Source organism: Neolamprologus brichardi, chromosome 3 (assembly GCF_056152115.1).
Source record: "Neolamprologus brichardi isolate AB-2024 chromosome 3, ASM5615211v1, whole genome shotgun sequence".
In the NCBI taxonomy this organism is placed as follows: Eukaryota; Metazoa; Chordata; class Actinopteri; order Cichliformes; family Cichlidae; genus Neolamprologus; species Neolamprologus brichardi.
Window position 1 is genome coordinate 50,895,001 of NC_142106.1, and position 13,799 is coordinate 50,908,799.

Sequence of the window (13,799 nt, forward strand, 5' to 3'; positions counted from 1 at the left end):
GCACATGCTCACTTAGGGCTGGCTGTCTCTCAGGAGGACGGGCAGGTCATCTACTAATCAGAACATTGGTTTGATCCAAGTCTGCATGTCAGCTATTGTCCAGTATATTAATGTTGAGCTTAAAATAATCTGCAAAGCCCTCTCAAAAAAGATTAGAGAAGATAACGCCCCTCACAGTGCATCCTGACCAAACCAGTGTCATAAAAGGGAGGCACTCATCCAAAAATACAGAATCTTTTCACTTTAGGCAGCATGTTTCCAGTCCCAGTCATATAAAGGACACACACTGGTCCTTGTTTTCTCCTTGGATTTAACTATAATTGCTGTTTGTGTGGAGGGTTTCCATGTGAGTGACCACAGCTGCATATTTTTTATTTTGTCATTTTATTCCAAGACGAATTATAAACCAGGATGCTGCTGAAAGGTTCTCTGCCATGTTTGATGCTGATTTAAACTTAGTGATGTGGACTCAAATGTTTCATCCTTCAGCAGTCAGTGTAACTCTGGAAAAATCTACTATCCTATGTTTAAATGTTTGTCTTTGGATGAATGAAAATATTAATAATTTGATTATTGCTCCCAATCATATGATTTCAGTATTAGACAGCATATCAGTTTCTTAGACTCTTCTGTTAAATCGAACCTCAGAAACCTCAGTGTCATATTCAACAGTTCAATAGAGCATCACTCCAAACGGCTGGTTCAGAGCCGTTTTTATCATCTAAAGCAGGAGTGTCCAACTCCAGGCCTCGAGGGCCGGTGTCCGGTGTTTAAGTTGTCCTTGATCCAACACAGCTGATTTAAATGGTTAAAAGACCTCCTCAAGATTTCTTGAAGTTCCCCAGAGGCCTGATAATGAACTAATCATGTGATTCAGGTGTGTTGACGCACGGTGAGATCTAAAACCTGCAGGACACCGGCCCTCGAGGCCTGGAGTTCGAGACCCCTGATCTAAGGATCTTGAGAACTTGAGATGATTCTTCATGCTTTTATTTCGTCCTGTTTGGATTATTGTAAAAGTCTCTTTACTTGTTTCTTTAGACTGTGCAGAATGCTGCAGCAAGACTTTTAACTGGCACAAACAGCAGGTCACATATCACTCCAGTTTTAGCTTCTCTTCATTGGTTGCCAGTAAAGTTAAAGTTTGGTTCAGGGAGCCTCTCTCTGTACACGTCACTGACCCTGGATCAGCAAACGGCCCCAGACCATCACACTTCCTCCTCCATGTTCGACAGTTGATGCCACACACTGTGGAGCTTTCACCTACTCGATGGCGTACAAAGATCCTGCGTGACGAACCGAAGATTTCAAATGTTGATCCATCAGTCCATAGCACTTTCTTCCTGTCTTCAGTAGTCCAATGGTAGCATTTCATGGCCCAGACAAGCCTCAGTCTGACGTCTGGCTTTCTTTCTGCAGCTCGTCCTGTCAAACCTGCAGCTCGAAGTCTTCTCTTCACAGCTGAAGCTGAGACTTGCTCACTACGACCGCTATTACGCTTGAAGCTGTTGATCTGTGATCCGCCATCACACAAGCTGTTAACTCTCAGAAACTTGTCCTCTGATTCAGTGTCTTTGTGTCTGCCAGACCTCTTCCTGTCACAGTTTGAGTGCCTTTGGATGGTGAAGGAATCGATTCACTGCCTTTCTTTGAAATGTTTCTGTAGGAAAGACCTATATTTTTAAGTGTTATGATGGTCTGTCTTTCTTCCACTGTTAATTGGCTTTTTCTCACCATTTTTGTAGCAACATTGTTCTCGTGTCACTGAGAGAACTCCTCGGATGGTTCTGTAGAGAACAGCTGGTTTATCCTCCTGCCTTCTATCTCTCTGGTGAACCTCCTTGGCTGGTCAAGGCTGTGAGTCGTTGCTTGGCAGTTTCTAAGGCCTCGGGAATGGACAGCTTGCTGTACTTGTTAGGCACCTTCTTTGTTGCACCTTTCTGCAGTTCTGATAGTTGGCTAACGTCCCTCTGTGCTACCTTGATCTTAGCCTCTAGTCTCCTCCTCTATGGAGGCTGTTGAGCTTGTAGCCAAGCATCTCACTGATCACTGCTGCTGTGGTGTAGATCGGTAATGGTTGCAGTAGGTATCGAGAGAGAGCGAGCTAAATCACATCTTTGGTGGGACCATCCTTTGCCTTCTATGTCCACACACAGTTTTTAAAGGAACTCTGCTGGTAGGTCGTTCCAAACATCTCCGAGAACTAAGCACAGGTCTTCTGTGCTTCCTCACATCCTTCTGTCTGTAATCCCAGACACACTCGATGATGTTGAGATCAGGGCTCTGTGGGGGCCGGACCATCCAGTGCTTCTTGTTCTTCTTTACGCTGAAGATAGCTCTTCATGACCGGCTGTGTGTTTGGGCTCGTTGTCCTGCTGCAGAATACATTTGAGGCCAATAAAACATCATTTATATTTCTGAAAGCTTTTTTGTTTGCAGCATTTTTCACACCTGCCTAACACTTGTGCACAGTACTGTATGTATACGTCAGTGTTTCCTTTTTTATTTCAGTGAATCGGCTGGGTGATCTGCGTGATGACAATGACCCAAACTGCACATATGAAGGAGACAACAACGTACTGCTGCAACAGACCAGCAGCTATTTGCTCTCCTGGCTCCATGCAAAACAGCGTGGTCAGTCCTCTGTTCACCAATAGATTATAAATACCTGCAGTAAAGGTCAAAAAATGGGCTGGGTCAGTCACTAACACTTCTCTCTTTGGTGTTTGGTTATGGGGGGTCAGATGGTGTGCGGATTGAGTCTCCCTTTCACACCGTGGACTTTCTGGAGGAGTCTCAGGAGATCCTCAAAAGCAGGTTCACTGCACTCACAGTGGACGACTGTGTGGATTCTGCAGGTACGTTACTTTCTGCTACAGCTTCAAATCAACTGTTACATGAGATAGTGGAATTTCTTCCTTTCAGATCCTCTTATATACTAAACCTTTTAAAACAGAGCGAGATTTGCAAATGAGGTAAATGTATAATTTTCAATATGTTCCACAAACGAGAGGATAGTGAATTTTAGTCACTTAGCCCTAGAGCTGGGCGATATGAGATTTTTTTTCATATCACAATATATTTTTTTCATTTCAGGCGATAACGATATATATTACTATATTTGTAAGATTTAAATGTGCCGTTGCTCACAAGTAAAATGTGAAATAATCAGCAGCTTGTTTTGATTTAAATATTTATTTCCCATAATAAGTTCAACAGGGTAGATGTACTTAAGGAACATGAGACTTTTTCAGATAAATAAAGGCAAATATTGCAAACGACACAAAAGGCAGCCGCTAAAGCGTTTAAGTTTCAAAATAGAACAAACGAAACAGACTAAATTGTCAATTCCACTTAGAAACAAAATATTAATTCTAAAAATAAATCTTAGTTTGTTTTACAGAAGAACAGACAAAATTGACTAACTTTTGACAATATCAAATAAACTGAGAACTAAAAGGAAATTCTCAATCTCTCCTTGTTGTATAGCTTAGCTTTTCAAACAGTTTTAACAGTTACTTTATTCTGACAAAAGCCAAATGACGAATTAGCTTTATTGTATTTCCAGACTTGCTTTCGGCACAATTTACAGTGCGCGCTACTCTGTTTTTGTCAGACTTGAAATATCAGAAATACCTTCACACTTCAGAACTTCTTTGGCTCTTCCGTTCGACAATCTCTCCGGCATTGGAACCGTCATCTGTTTTCTCTTCGGTAACCTTCGGTCACGCTCTCGGTTGATCTTTCTCTAGTCAGCACACTCATTTCCTCCATTACCCGGCGGCACGGCAGCTGGCTGCTTCCCAAACAAATACACATGTGCGGCTTGGCACTTGTGCTGTACGTAACAAGTCACATGACGTGACGCTGCGGCTGTGATTGGTTCGGCTCTGCGCTACTTAATTTGGATTGGCTGTTCTTTGTTTTTTTTTTTCTTTTTTTTTTTAAAGAGGACAAGAGCGGTGAGGCGTATTGCAATAGTTTAACTTTTCTATCGAGGAAAAGTTATTTCGCAATACATATCGTTATCGTTCTATCGCCCAGCTCTACTTAGCCCTGATATTCAGCTTTACATTAAATGAACAAATGCAGTCTGATTGTGATCTGTTGTTTACGTTTTGTTTAAAGTTAAACAGTTTAATTGAGCAAATTTGACAAACTTTACCACAAACACAAAAATATCAGTTAAGTTCATTTCCCTGTAAGAAACAGGCTCCCTCCTCAGGATCTGGGGTCAGTTGTCTTTCTCAGCCCTCTGCTGTGGGTCTGAGACGACCCCACACTGCACGCTGGTCCTAATCCAACACCATCGATGTGATTACAAAGGAGGGGAGGTGGGGAACATTTAAGAAAAAAGGAACATAAATAAAAAGGGGAACTGATAGAGCCGCATGTGTCTGCTTCTCTGCACTGTAAGCTGCCTGATTGTGATTTATAATAGTAAATGTATCTGCCTTTCTGATGTGACTGGTTCAGCGTGACTACAGACTATATTATTGAAACCTTTCCAGTGTAGCTAACATCCTCCCCCTTGTCTGTCAGTGCCTTTGGCAGCCTATAAGTGGCTTGTGTGTTTCCTGCTGGAGGAGAGTCAGAAGAAGCTGGAACAAGAGCGAGCGTTGGGCAACGCTGACTTTGAAGCCCGTAACAACTGCCAAGTAAGACCAATGACTGTGCAGACACACATACACCAACTTTACATCCAAACATCTGATTCTGGTGGCATTCAGCATCATCTGCAGCTTCACTGGCTGAAGTTTGGACAGAAACTTGATGCTTTTTATCCAAATCAGACTGAGCTAAAGGTCGTTTGATTTGGATTCATCGAACTGAGACGAACTCTGAGACAAACTTACTCCAGACTGGCATGAACCCAGTATTTGAGATGACCTGTTACAGCCTGTGCTGCTGTCAGTGATGGACCTCTTAGTCAGCAGGAAGCTTTTATGGTCCGGGGAAAAGAGTATGAACACTCTAAGATTTGTCTGTCCACTCCAACCTTATATCGTCTACTCAGGATGTAAATCATAGTAAACAGATCAGGTCAGAAATATTCATAGCAGGCTGTGCAGCACCACGATGCAGACATTAGCCTGTATCTGCAGTACTGTATATACTGCACCAAAAGTTAGAGAAACCAAACGGCTTCCCTGATTCCTCGATCCATGGATCAGTCAGTAGTAAAGCAGTCGGTGTACTTGATAATATCTGAAATGTGACATTTGTCAACATCTCTTTCCACAATGAATGTCTTTGTTTCTCTGGACAGTCCACACCCACAGAACACAATATATACACTGTCAACAGAAACCTGATGAAATGCCCCCCATTACTGTCTGCAGTCAGCACAGTTTCCTCCACTATCCGTTGCTTCTGTCATGTGACCTGATGTCCTAATAAAGACAAAAGAGCTTTTCTCTATGTCCTAATATCCATCCATCTCCTCCAATTATCCTTATCAGGGTGGTGGGGGGTGGAGCCTATCCAAGCTGCCACAGGGAGAGAGGCGGGGTACACCCCAGACAGGTTGCCAGTCCATCGCAGGGCTAGCATATTTCCTAATGATAAAGCTTTTTGTTCTTAATCAAATATAAATCAAAATATAAGTTTGATCAGTATATAAATAAGAAATATAGTTTGAAATATCTAATGCTATGCTAATTGTGCTATGCTAATCTAATGCTAATTCTAATGCTTGAGTTCTGTGTGTGTCACATATTAAATACGTACATAAATAAATACAAATAAATATGTCTGCGTTTACCAGTACAATGAATCAGAAATTACAATACCAGTGATTCTAATAACAGAGCTCACTGAGAGCTGAGTATCGTGTGTTTGCGTGCGTCTGACTTACAGAGAAGTTTATTTTAGGCAACAAGAACGTGCCTGAAATAAACAAATAATAAATAAATAACCTAACAGAGTTTTAAAAGTAAAAGAAAGTATTACTCTGTATTTGAGTTGATGTTCATGTTACAGAAATGTTCATGTGAAATTACACAGATCTAATTAGAATAAACTGAGTGAAACATGAAGCCAAATGTGACTGAATGTGATGTGAACTTGAATTCTGCTGAGAAAAGCAAAGATGTTTAAACTCTGTGTTAAATCTCAGAGTCAGAGAGAAGTAGAGAAATGTGGGTGGACACTGATGGTTACATGGTTGGATGGTCAACATGCAAAGATGTGACGCCCAGTAGGAGAGAGGGGGGAGAAAGGGGGGAGAAAGGGTGAGCAGGTACCAAAGTGGGGTGTAAAATAGATTTGAGCTTCTTCCCTTTTATCTTCTGTCAGATGAGCAGTTCAGAAGATCTCAGACGGTCACAGCTGAACATTGCAGCAGCAGAGGGGGAGCTGCAGTCCGACCTGTGAAGTGATTTTCTCATTTGTGGCTTTTCGTCTGCTCATTTGTTCTGTGCTAAAAGCTTAATTCAGAAGGATTTTGATTCGCATCACACGTCCAGGAGCTTTCCTGTCGGTGATTATCCTCGGCCTGGAATAACAGGATCATTCTGTGCTCATCCTTTCTCCAACCTCTTGTTACCAAACATAATAACAGAGTCAGCATTAGCTCAGAGCAGATTGGTTAGTATAGTATAATAGTTTAGGTGATTTGATTGTTATTTTGTTAGTGCTAATAGTGAACATTCACTTTTTCATCTTTGGTGAAACGTAGAAGTCTGAATATTATTCTTTAGTGGGACAGATACAGGTTACCTTAGCCGTAATAATAAAAAATTGTCCAGGCTACTAAAATCATCCCAGAAATAACCAGTGGGCAGCTACTGCTAACAGATGGGACTGATAGCATCTGATTTAGGCTGGTCAGGTTTCTTCATACCAGAGTCAGCAGGTAGTAGGTAAGGCCCCTTATCCACACTGGCTCCAGTTAAACTCTGCTGTATCTACTGGGTGAGACTCGGAGGATCAGACTTTTTAAAAAGCCTAAATCAGCTTCCTGTAGAGGAGTTTTGTGGGCCTGCAGATTGACACGTCCAGAACACGAGCACATGGTTAGATTACAAATCAGCTGTTTCTGTGTTTTTATGTCTTCAGTGTACTTAAATGTAAACGTCTGTGTACAGGTTTACTACTGCAGGTCACTGGCCATGGCCTACATTGAGCACACCTGCCTGCAGAGATTTCATGAGCTGACCACTAATCAGGACACACCAGCTGGTCTCAGACCAGTATTAAGGAAACTTTGTGGCTTGTATGGGCTGTGGAGCCTCAGCAGCCACATGGCGACACTGTACCAGGGTATGTAGTGGGCTCGATGCTGTATACACGGAGAAATCTTCATCGTAGTGATGTGGTAACACAGTGTTGTTGTTTCTAGGTAATTACTGGAGTGGACGTGAGCCTGCTGAGCTGGTCCAGATGGCAATCCTCACTCTCTGCTCCCAGGTACACGAGAAAGGATCAGTTTATGGCAGATATACAGGAATTTGCTCAAGTATATAGAAATGCATATACATTCTTATGTATAGGGCACAGCTTCACTAATTATCGAAGCAATTACACATGTGGTTGCTGTAACAAGCACACGTGTGCATTTCTACTGTTGTGTTTTTGTTCTTTGTTCAGCTGTTTGTATTTATGAGTTAAGAGATGAGAATAAAAACACATGAGTGGCTCCTTTGACAGAGTAAAGCAGATAATCTCACACATTGATCTTAAACTTGACATTTGACTATTTTGGTACCATGAAAGTCAAAAGTCGGGTATGCTTCTGGGCGTGTCCACATTTTGATTAACATGTCCACCGGAGAAGGAAGAAGTATCCTGGGTCAGATTTGCGATTCACAACATTTGATTTCTAAACACAAAGACAGCGAAAAAACTCAAAGCTTCAGAATCTGTCGGTGACCTCAAAGTGGCTCCATCCATCGTTTGGACCATGTAGTTATACACTAGGGCTGCCACGATTAGTCGTCTAGTCACGATTAGTCGACTATCAAAATCGTCGACGACTGATTTAATAGTCGACGCCTCGTTTGAAGCTTTGTAAGATCACAAAAGACGCAGGAATAAGTAGTAGGATTTAAGAGTGTAATAACGGACTGAAACAGAAGATGGCAGCACTGCATGCACAAGGATGCCAGCTGCCGTTAAACCCCGAAGAAGAAGTAGCTCTGTCCCAGAATTCATAGCGCAGCCCAGCTCAGTTTCCAACAATGGTGGCAGCTAGTTAGTTTTAATGTTACTCTTATTATTCTTTCTGGGTCACAAAATAAACGTTTAACATATTTTCAGGCGAGAATGTAGCTGTGTAAACCTCAAATATCTGCTCAGTTTATCAAGACACCACATATTTTCAAAAGCGCTCCGACGTTTTCGGAGACGTCTGTTACCCACTAGCTCGATAGCTAGCCGGCTCGCTAGAGCCGTGAAAACACCGGACTCCCGTTTTCAAACCCACCGCCATCTTTTGCTAGTCAGGTTAAATATATATACCTCACTTAGATAACTTAAAATGTTATTGTTTGGCTCTTTTTAGTGTTTCATTTGTTCCTGAGTAAATCGGTTTGGCTGAGATTAAAGTTATAGTTTTTACACAGCTGAATAAACGTCAAGCAGACAGCTGATTATCAGAAGTGTGAGATGCTCGAAAATATACTCCAGTGTCCTGTTATATTTTAGATAGCAAGGAGTTTATTAAACTTCACCGAAACAATCTGCAAACTTCATTAAAATTTAATAAACTATTATCTTGTCTTTATTGTTAGTTAGCACATACTTTAAACACTTAAAGCTGTAAGCTAATGATAGTTATATAAGAGCAGATGCTGCTGGTGGAATAAGCTGTAGGTTTTATGTCAAAATGGATGATGATCTGATTAGTCGACTAATCGCAAAAATAATCGGTGACTAGTTGACTATCAAAATAATCGTTTGTGGCAGCCCTATTATACACTGACTCGTATGGTCTAACAGCGCCTTTTTATAGAGATTGACAGACCACGTGACTTTCGCGCATTGCATGCCGGTAACTCGTGGCAAAACAATCTAAGTACCGCATCAAATGCAAGCATTTGCAGCACCGCAAAACGTTCATTCTCCGGTTCCAATACCTTCTTGCTTTTTCTTTGCCCCCCAAAAAAGTTATGTACAAAACGAAGGAGAACAATTCCTGTCCGTACAAAGACAGACTTGATGAAAAGGCAAAGAAAAGATATGAGGAAAAAATCAAAAGAGTGAAAGGGTTATACCCTTACGAGCACACAGAGTGGACAAAAGACGTTAGCGTGCTGCCCAACTTTCACCACGCTCATATTTAATATTATACGGTTCTTGGAGTGAGTGCATACACTCATGAAGTTCAGTAACTTCAGGTCACTGCAACAAGCCCAGGTACAGTTTACCGACGGATGGGTACAGGACCATGAAATGCACCGTGTAGAACGAAAGACCATCGTACGTATCATAAGTTTACCAGTCTCACAAATCGTCTTCATAAATACACATTCGTTAACCGTTTATTAATAGGACCTTTGAGCTCAACGGTAATTAATTAGTAGTGGAAATAATTTCTGGTTCGCATTACAGAAATGTAGCAGTGACAATAATATTGTATGCTGTAATCGTACTGGGCAATTAGTGATAGCATAGCGCCACAATTTCTGTTCAGCGCCAGACTTGCTTGTAACCTATATCACCAATTATGTTATGAAAAATGACGTATTAACTACAACAGAAGTACAAAACACTACAAAACACTGACCTTTGTGGAAATGCTTGGAACAGACTAACCTGTGAGCTGGAGTGTTCTGGGACGTTGTCAGGGTTCCTGGGTCATCGACCCAGTGCTTTCAGTTTTGTTCGTGTTCAGTTTATTTTGCCACTGCCTGTTTCACTTCCTGTTTGTTCCTGTGTCAGCTCGTCTCGTGCCATTAGCCAGATTATGTTCAGCTGTGTACTCACCGGTCTCTCATTATCATCCTCATCAGTCTGTGTATTTAAGTCTTCTGTTTCTACTCGTTCTTTGTCGTGTCATTGAGGTTATGTTGTTGTTTCCGCCTGTGTTCGGTCAGCCAGTCAGTCCGTCCGTCCGTCCTTCATTCATTCATTCAGTCAGTCGTCCAGCCAGCCAGCCATGTCCTTCCTCTGTTCTGTGTGTTCACTCCATCGACAATAAATCACCCAGCTTCACCTACCTGCGAGTCCTGCGTTTGGGTTCCTTCTTCCTCGCCTCCACTCCGCGACCCCTGACAGACGTTATATTTGGTCTTTGAATGGCTGCAATCCAGGCCATCTGTCACCTCTTTTTACTTCAGAAACATGGCTCGAATAATTTCTCTTCAACAACGTAATCCGATAAAAAAACGATCTCTTTACCCGTCGGCTTCCCGTGGCTGTCATGCGACCGGCTATTGCAGTTAATAATACAACAGCTTCTTGACAGTTTTTTGTGTTTCTTTTTATTGCTGTGTAACTGATTTCAATTGAAAGCCTGCGTGCGCCAGTACCTCTTGCCACGAGTTCCCAGAATTCTTTGCGGTTTTACCCTTGAATGATGTCACATTTTCAATCTCTATTGGTGTTATCCGTCTCACTTGTGCTCTCCTGTACTTTGGGAATGTCTTCATAGAACAGAAAGACATTGAAGAAATGATGGCTTGACCTGACTGTAAAATCTGCTCTGTCTCTCTCACAGCTAAAGGATGATGCAGTAGCCTTAGTGGACGTCCTGGCACCCACTGATTTCATCCTCAACTCACCTATTGGCTGCGCTGATGGACAAGTAAACACATACAAAGACAGAAAATCCAGTTGTATCGTAAAAACGTTGCTGTCCGTCAAATTTCAAGGACATTGAAACATTTCACTTTTATTTATATTTGGCTGCATCGCAACACAAGTAATGTCAGGACCCTTCAGATAATAAGCGTAAGAATCCGTGTTAAATAAGTGAAGAAACACTTTTCCTTTGTCCTCTTCCTGCAGATTTACAACCACCTGTGGTCCACAATGATGCAGGGCAGCAAAGTGCTGGAGCGTCCATCCTGGTGGAAGGAGTTCTGCTCAGACAAACCTGTGCTTGGATCTCTGCGGCCAAAACTCTAAAACCCAGTCGTGCTCTGCAAAGGATCTCTGCACGTCTGTCCAGTGCCTGACGTTTGTGTAAAACTTGACATTTACACAAACTTGAAATGTTAGGAAATGTTGAACAAGCCCATTAAAATCTTTACAAACTGTGACACTCGAGATTTCAGCAAGCTTTCATGAATCCTCTGCTCCACACACCGACATTTTCATTATCATTTAGTTGCACACGAGTGCTTAAACTTTAAGAAAACTGTGTGCTACTCAACAATAATTAAGATTAGTTGCAGCCCTAAGACCTCGACATGCTTCAGCATTTCTGGTAACATCATTGTTGGTTGATAGTTGGTATATTTTTGTAGTTTAACCGTCTCTGCGTCCAGTTTTTCTAACTTCACACCAGAAATGTCGATATGCTGTTTTTTTCATCACATTTGTAGATCTACACACAGACTTGTGTACATGTATCACTATAACTAGATATAGAAAGATGCATTACACAGTATATACATGTGTATATATCATCAAATAAAATGTGGCGTACCTTCTGTACGAAAACATCCCTTTTCACCCTTTGCTCATATAAATTTTACCCAATAAGAAGCTTTTATTTTTTTAAAATACAGTTTTTAAATGACAATTTAATTAAGAGAAAAAAACCCTGAAGCCTGATTGGTTTTGTCACTTCATGCAGCAAAAACACGAGTTTTGCTCTGTAACAAAGAGCAGAACGTTGGGCCATCAGTTCCTGCTCTGAGGCTCAGATGCACTCTGGCTATTCAACAGGACTATGATCCGAAACACGCCGGCAAGTCCACCTGCAAACGACCGAAAAAACGATTTTGGCCAAAGTCCGGACTGAAATCTGAGGCTTTGAGCTGGAAAACACTCCAGGGTGACTGATTTCTTCATTTTATTTTGTGTCATTGCAAAGAAGACTAGACCTAAGTATACAAAAGCTCCTCCACAGTAAGGTGAAAGACTCACAGCCATTGACTGACAGCACAAACAGTTACCTGGGGCAATTATTTTATTTTATTTTATTTTTTTACACAGGCTTAGGTAAGTTTAGCTTTTTCCCTTTAATAAATGCTATTAATTAACAGCTGCATTTTCTTGGATCTTTACTGTCTAATATTAAAATGTGTTTGATCTGGAACATCTGAAGTGTGACAAATATGCAAAATATAGTATAAATATATATATATTTATATAAATATATAAAGAGCAAATACTTTTATAGCACTGTTAAAAAAAAAAAGCTGTTTCTGTGCTGTGATGAACTCTGAAACCTGACTGAAACTCTTCAAATAAACCATTCCTCTACAGATGATCTGTTAGCTGTTTGACAACTACTCTTTCAGGGATGTTTGATATGAAAGGAAGGTTGGAGATTGGCCTATAATTAGCTAAGACTGCTGGGTCTAGAGATGCTTTTTGAGTAAAGGTTTAACTACGGCCAGCTTGAAGGCCTGTGGTACATAGCCGATTATTAGAGATAGGTTGATCATATATAAGATCGAAGAATTAATCAATGGCAGGACTTCTTTGAACAGTTTTGTAGGAATGGGGTCTAAAAGACACGTTGATGGTTTGGAGGAAGTAATTATTGAAGTTAACTCAGAAAGATCACTTGGAGAAAAAGAGTCTAACTTAACATCAATGGTACTAAGAGTAGCTGTAGATAACCATTTCACAGATGTAACATTGAGTAATTTTTCTCTCTAATGGTTCAAATTTGATTTGTTTGTTGCTGAGTAGCTATGGCAGTTAATCTTTGGGCGTTTAATGTCATTGTTTTGTGCTTGGCTGCTGGTAAGTAAGAGATTCTTAGGTTCTCGATCCTTCCATCACAAACAGATGCTCTGAGATACGAAACCCTTTCACTAGTAGCTTCTACTAGCCACCAGCTATAACAACTGCTTTAATAGTAGTTAAAGCTAAAATTAAGCATTAGATACTGTTACAGCCGTTTTTATCTCCAGCTCTTTTCTTTCCTTTTTTACTTTAGCTTCTTTTTCCTGTAAAATTTGCTTTTATGATTTGGCTGACGGTGTCGCTTTCTCCGACTCTGCCTTTAAACCACCAGGTGATACACAATGAGACTACACTGTAGCCATTTTAAAACCATGCTTTGATCATAGCAGTATATGTGAGAGTCACCTTTTCATTTCTTTATTCTGCTTCATTAATGCTGTTCTCAGTAATGATCAGCCGTCTCGTCCACGTAGATTCTGCAAAGTCCTGAAAAGAAGCATCCTGAAACTTTAAAGCAAGGTTGTTTGATCTTTGTTCATTTTTTCTTCAGAAACCTGTTGAAGCATCACTTTAACACTCTTCACAGAAGTCTCCAACCTGCCGAACTCAGCCATTGGTTTGTTTTATCTTGAATGTCATAACCCCAGAACGAGGTGACATAGGATTTTAAAATTCATACCAAAGGTGCAGTTTCTAAAATTCTTGGATAAGTTCACATCTCAGTGATCTTGAAGCCAAGATCAAGATCAGAGATCAAGTGTCGTGAAAATCTAGATAACTGAATGTAAATGTGATAACTCACAAAAGCTCACCAATGATTTTCACATTTATTCTGCAAGAGCAACCAGAACTTCAATGTTGAGGTTGCCATTCATTCTTCAATGTGCAGCCCAGGAAAAGCAAACAGTCGTCCTTTGTGTCTTCCCTGGTGAACTTGGTGTTTTTATCCACAGCGTTGATGTGCGCAGTGAAGGATTCCACTTCTTGTGTCT

At 41.0% G+C, this 13,799-nt stretch overlaps 1 protein-coding gene across 1 annotated transcript in view; it reads left to right on the plus strand.

Moving 5' to 3' along the window:
* LOC148105755 (peroxisomal acyl-coenzyme A oxidase 3-like) overlaps nucleotides 1-11,776 on the plus strand; it is a 31,456-nt gene extending 19,680 nt beyond the window's left edge. Inside the window, exons 12-18 of the mRNA XM_087837838.1 lie at nucleotides 2,512-2,634; nucleotides 2,745-2,858; nucleotides 4,543-4,658; nucleotides 7,089-7,263; nucleotides 7,343-7,410; nucleotides 10,661-10,747; nucleotides 10,951-11,776. Coding sequence (XP_087693964.1) covers nucleotides 2,512-2,634; nucleotides 2,745-2,858; nucleotides 4,543-4,658; nucleotides 7,089-7,263; nucleotides 7,343-7,410; nucleotides 10,661-10,747; nucleotides 10,951-11,070 — 803 coding nt within the window. The 3' untranslated portion in view covers nucleotides 11,071-11,776. The remainder of the gene's footprint in view (nucleotides 1-2,511; nucleotides 2,635-2,744; nucleotides 2,859-4,542; nucleotides 4,659-7,088; nucleotides 7,264-7,342; nucleotides 7,411-10,660; nucleotides 10,748-10,950) is intronic.
* The last annotated feature ends 2,023 nt before the right edge of the window (nucleotides 11,777-13,799 follow it).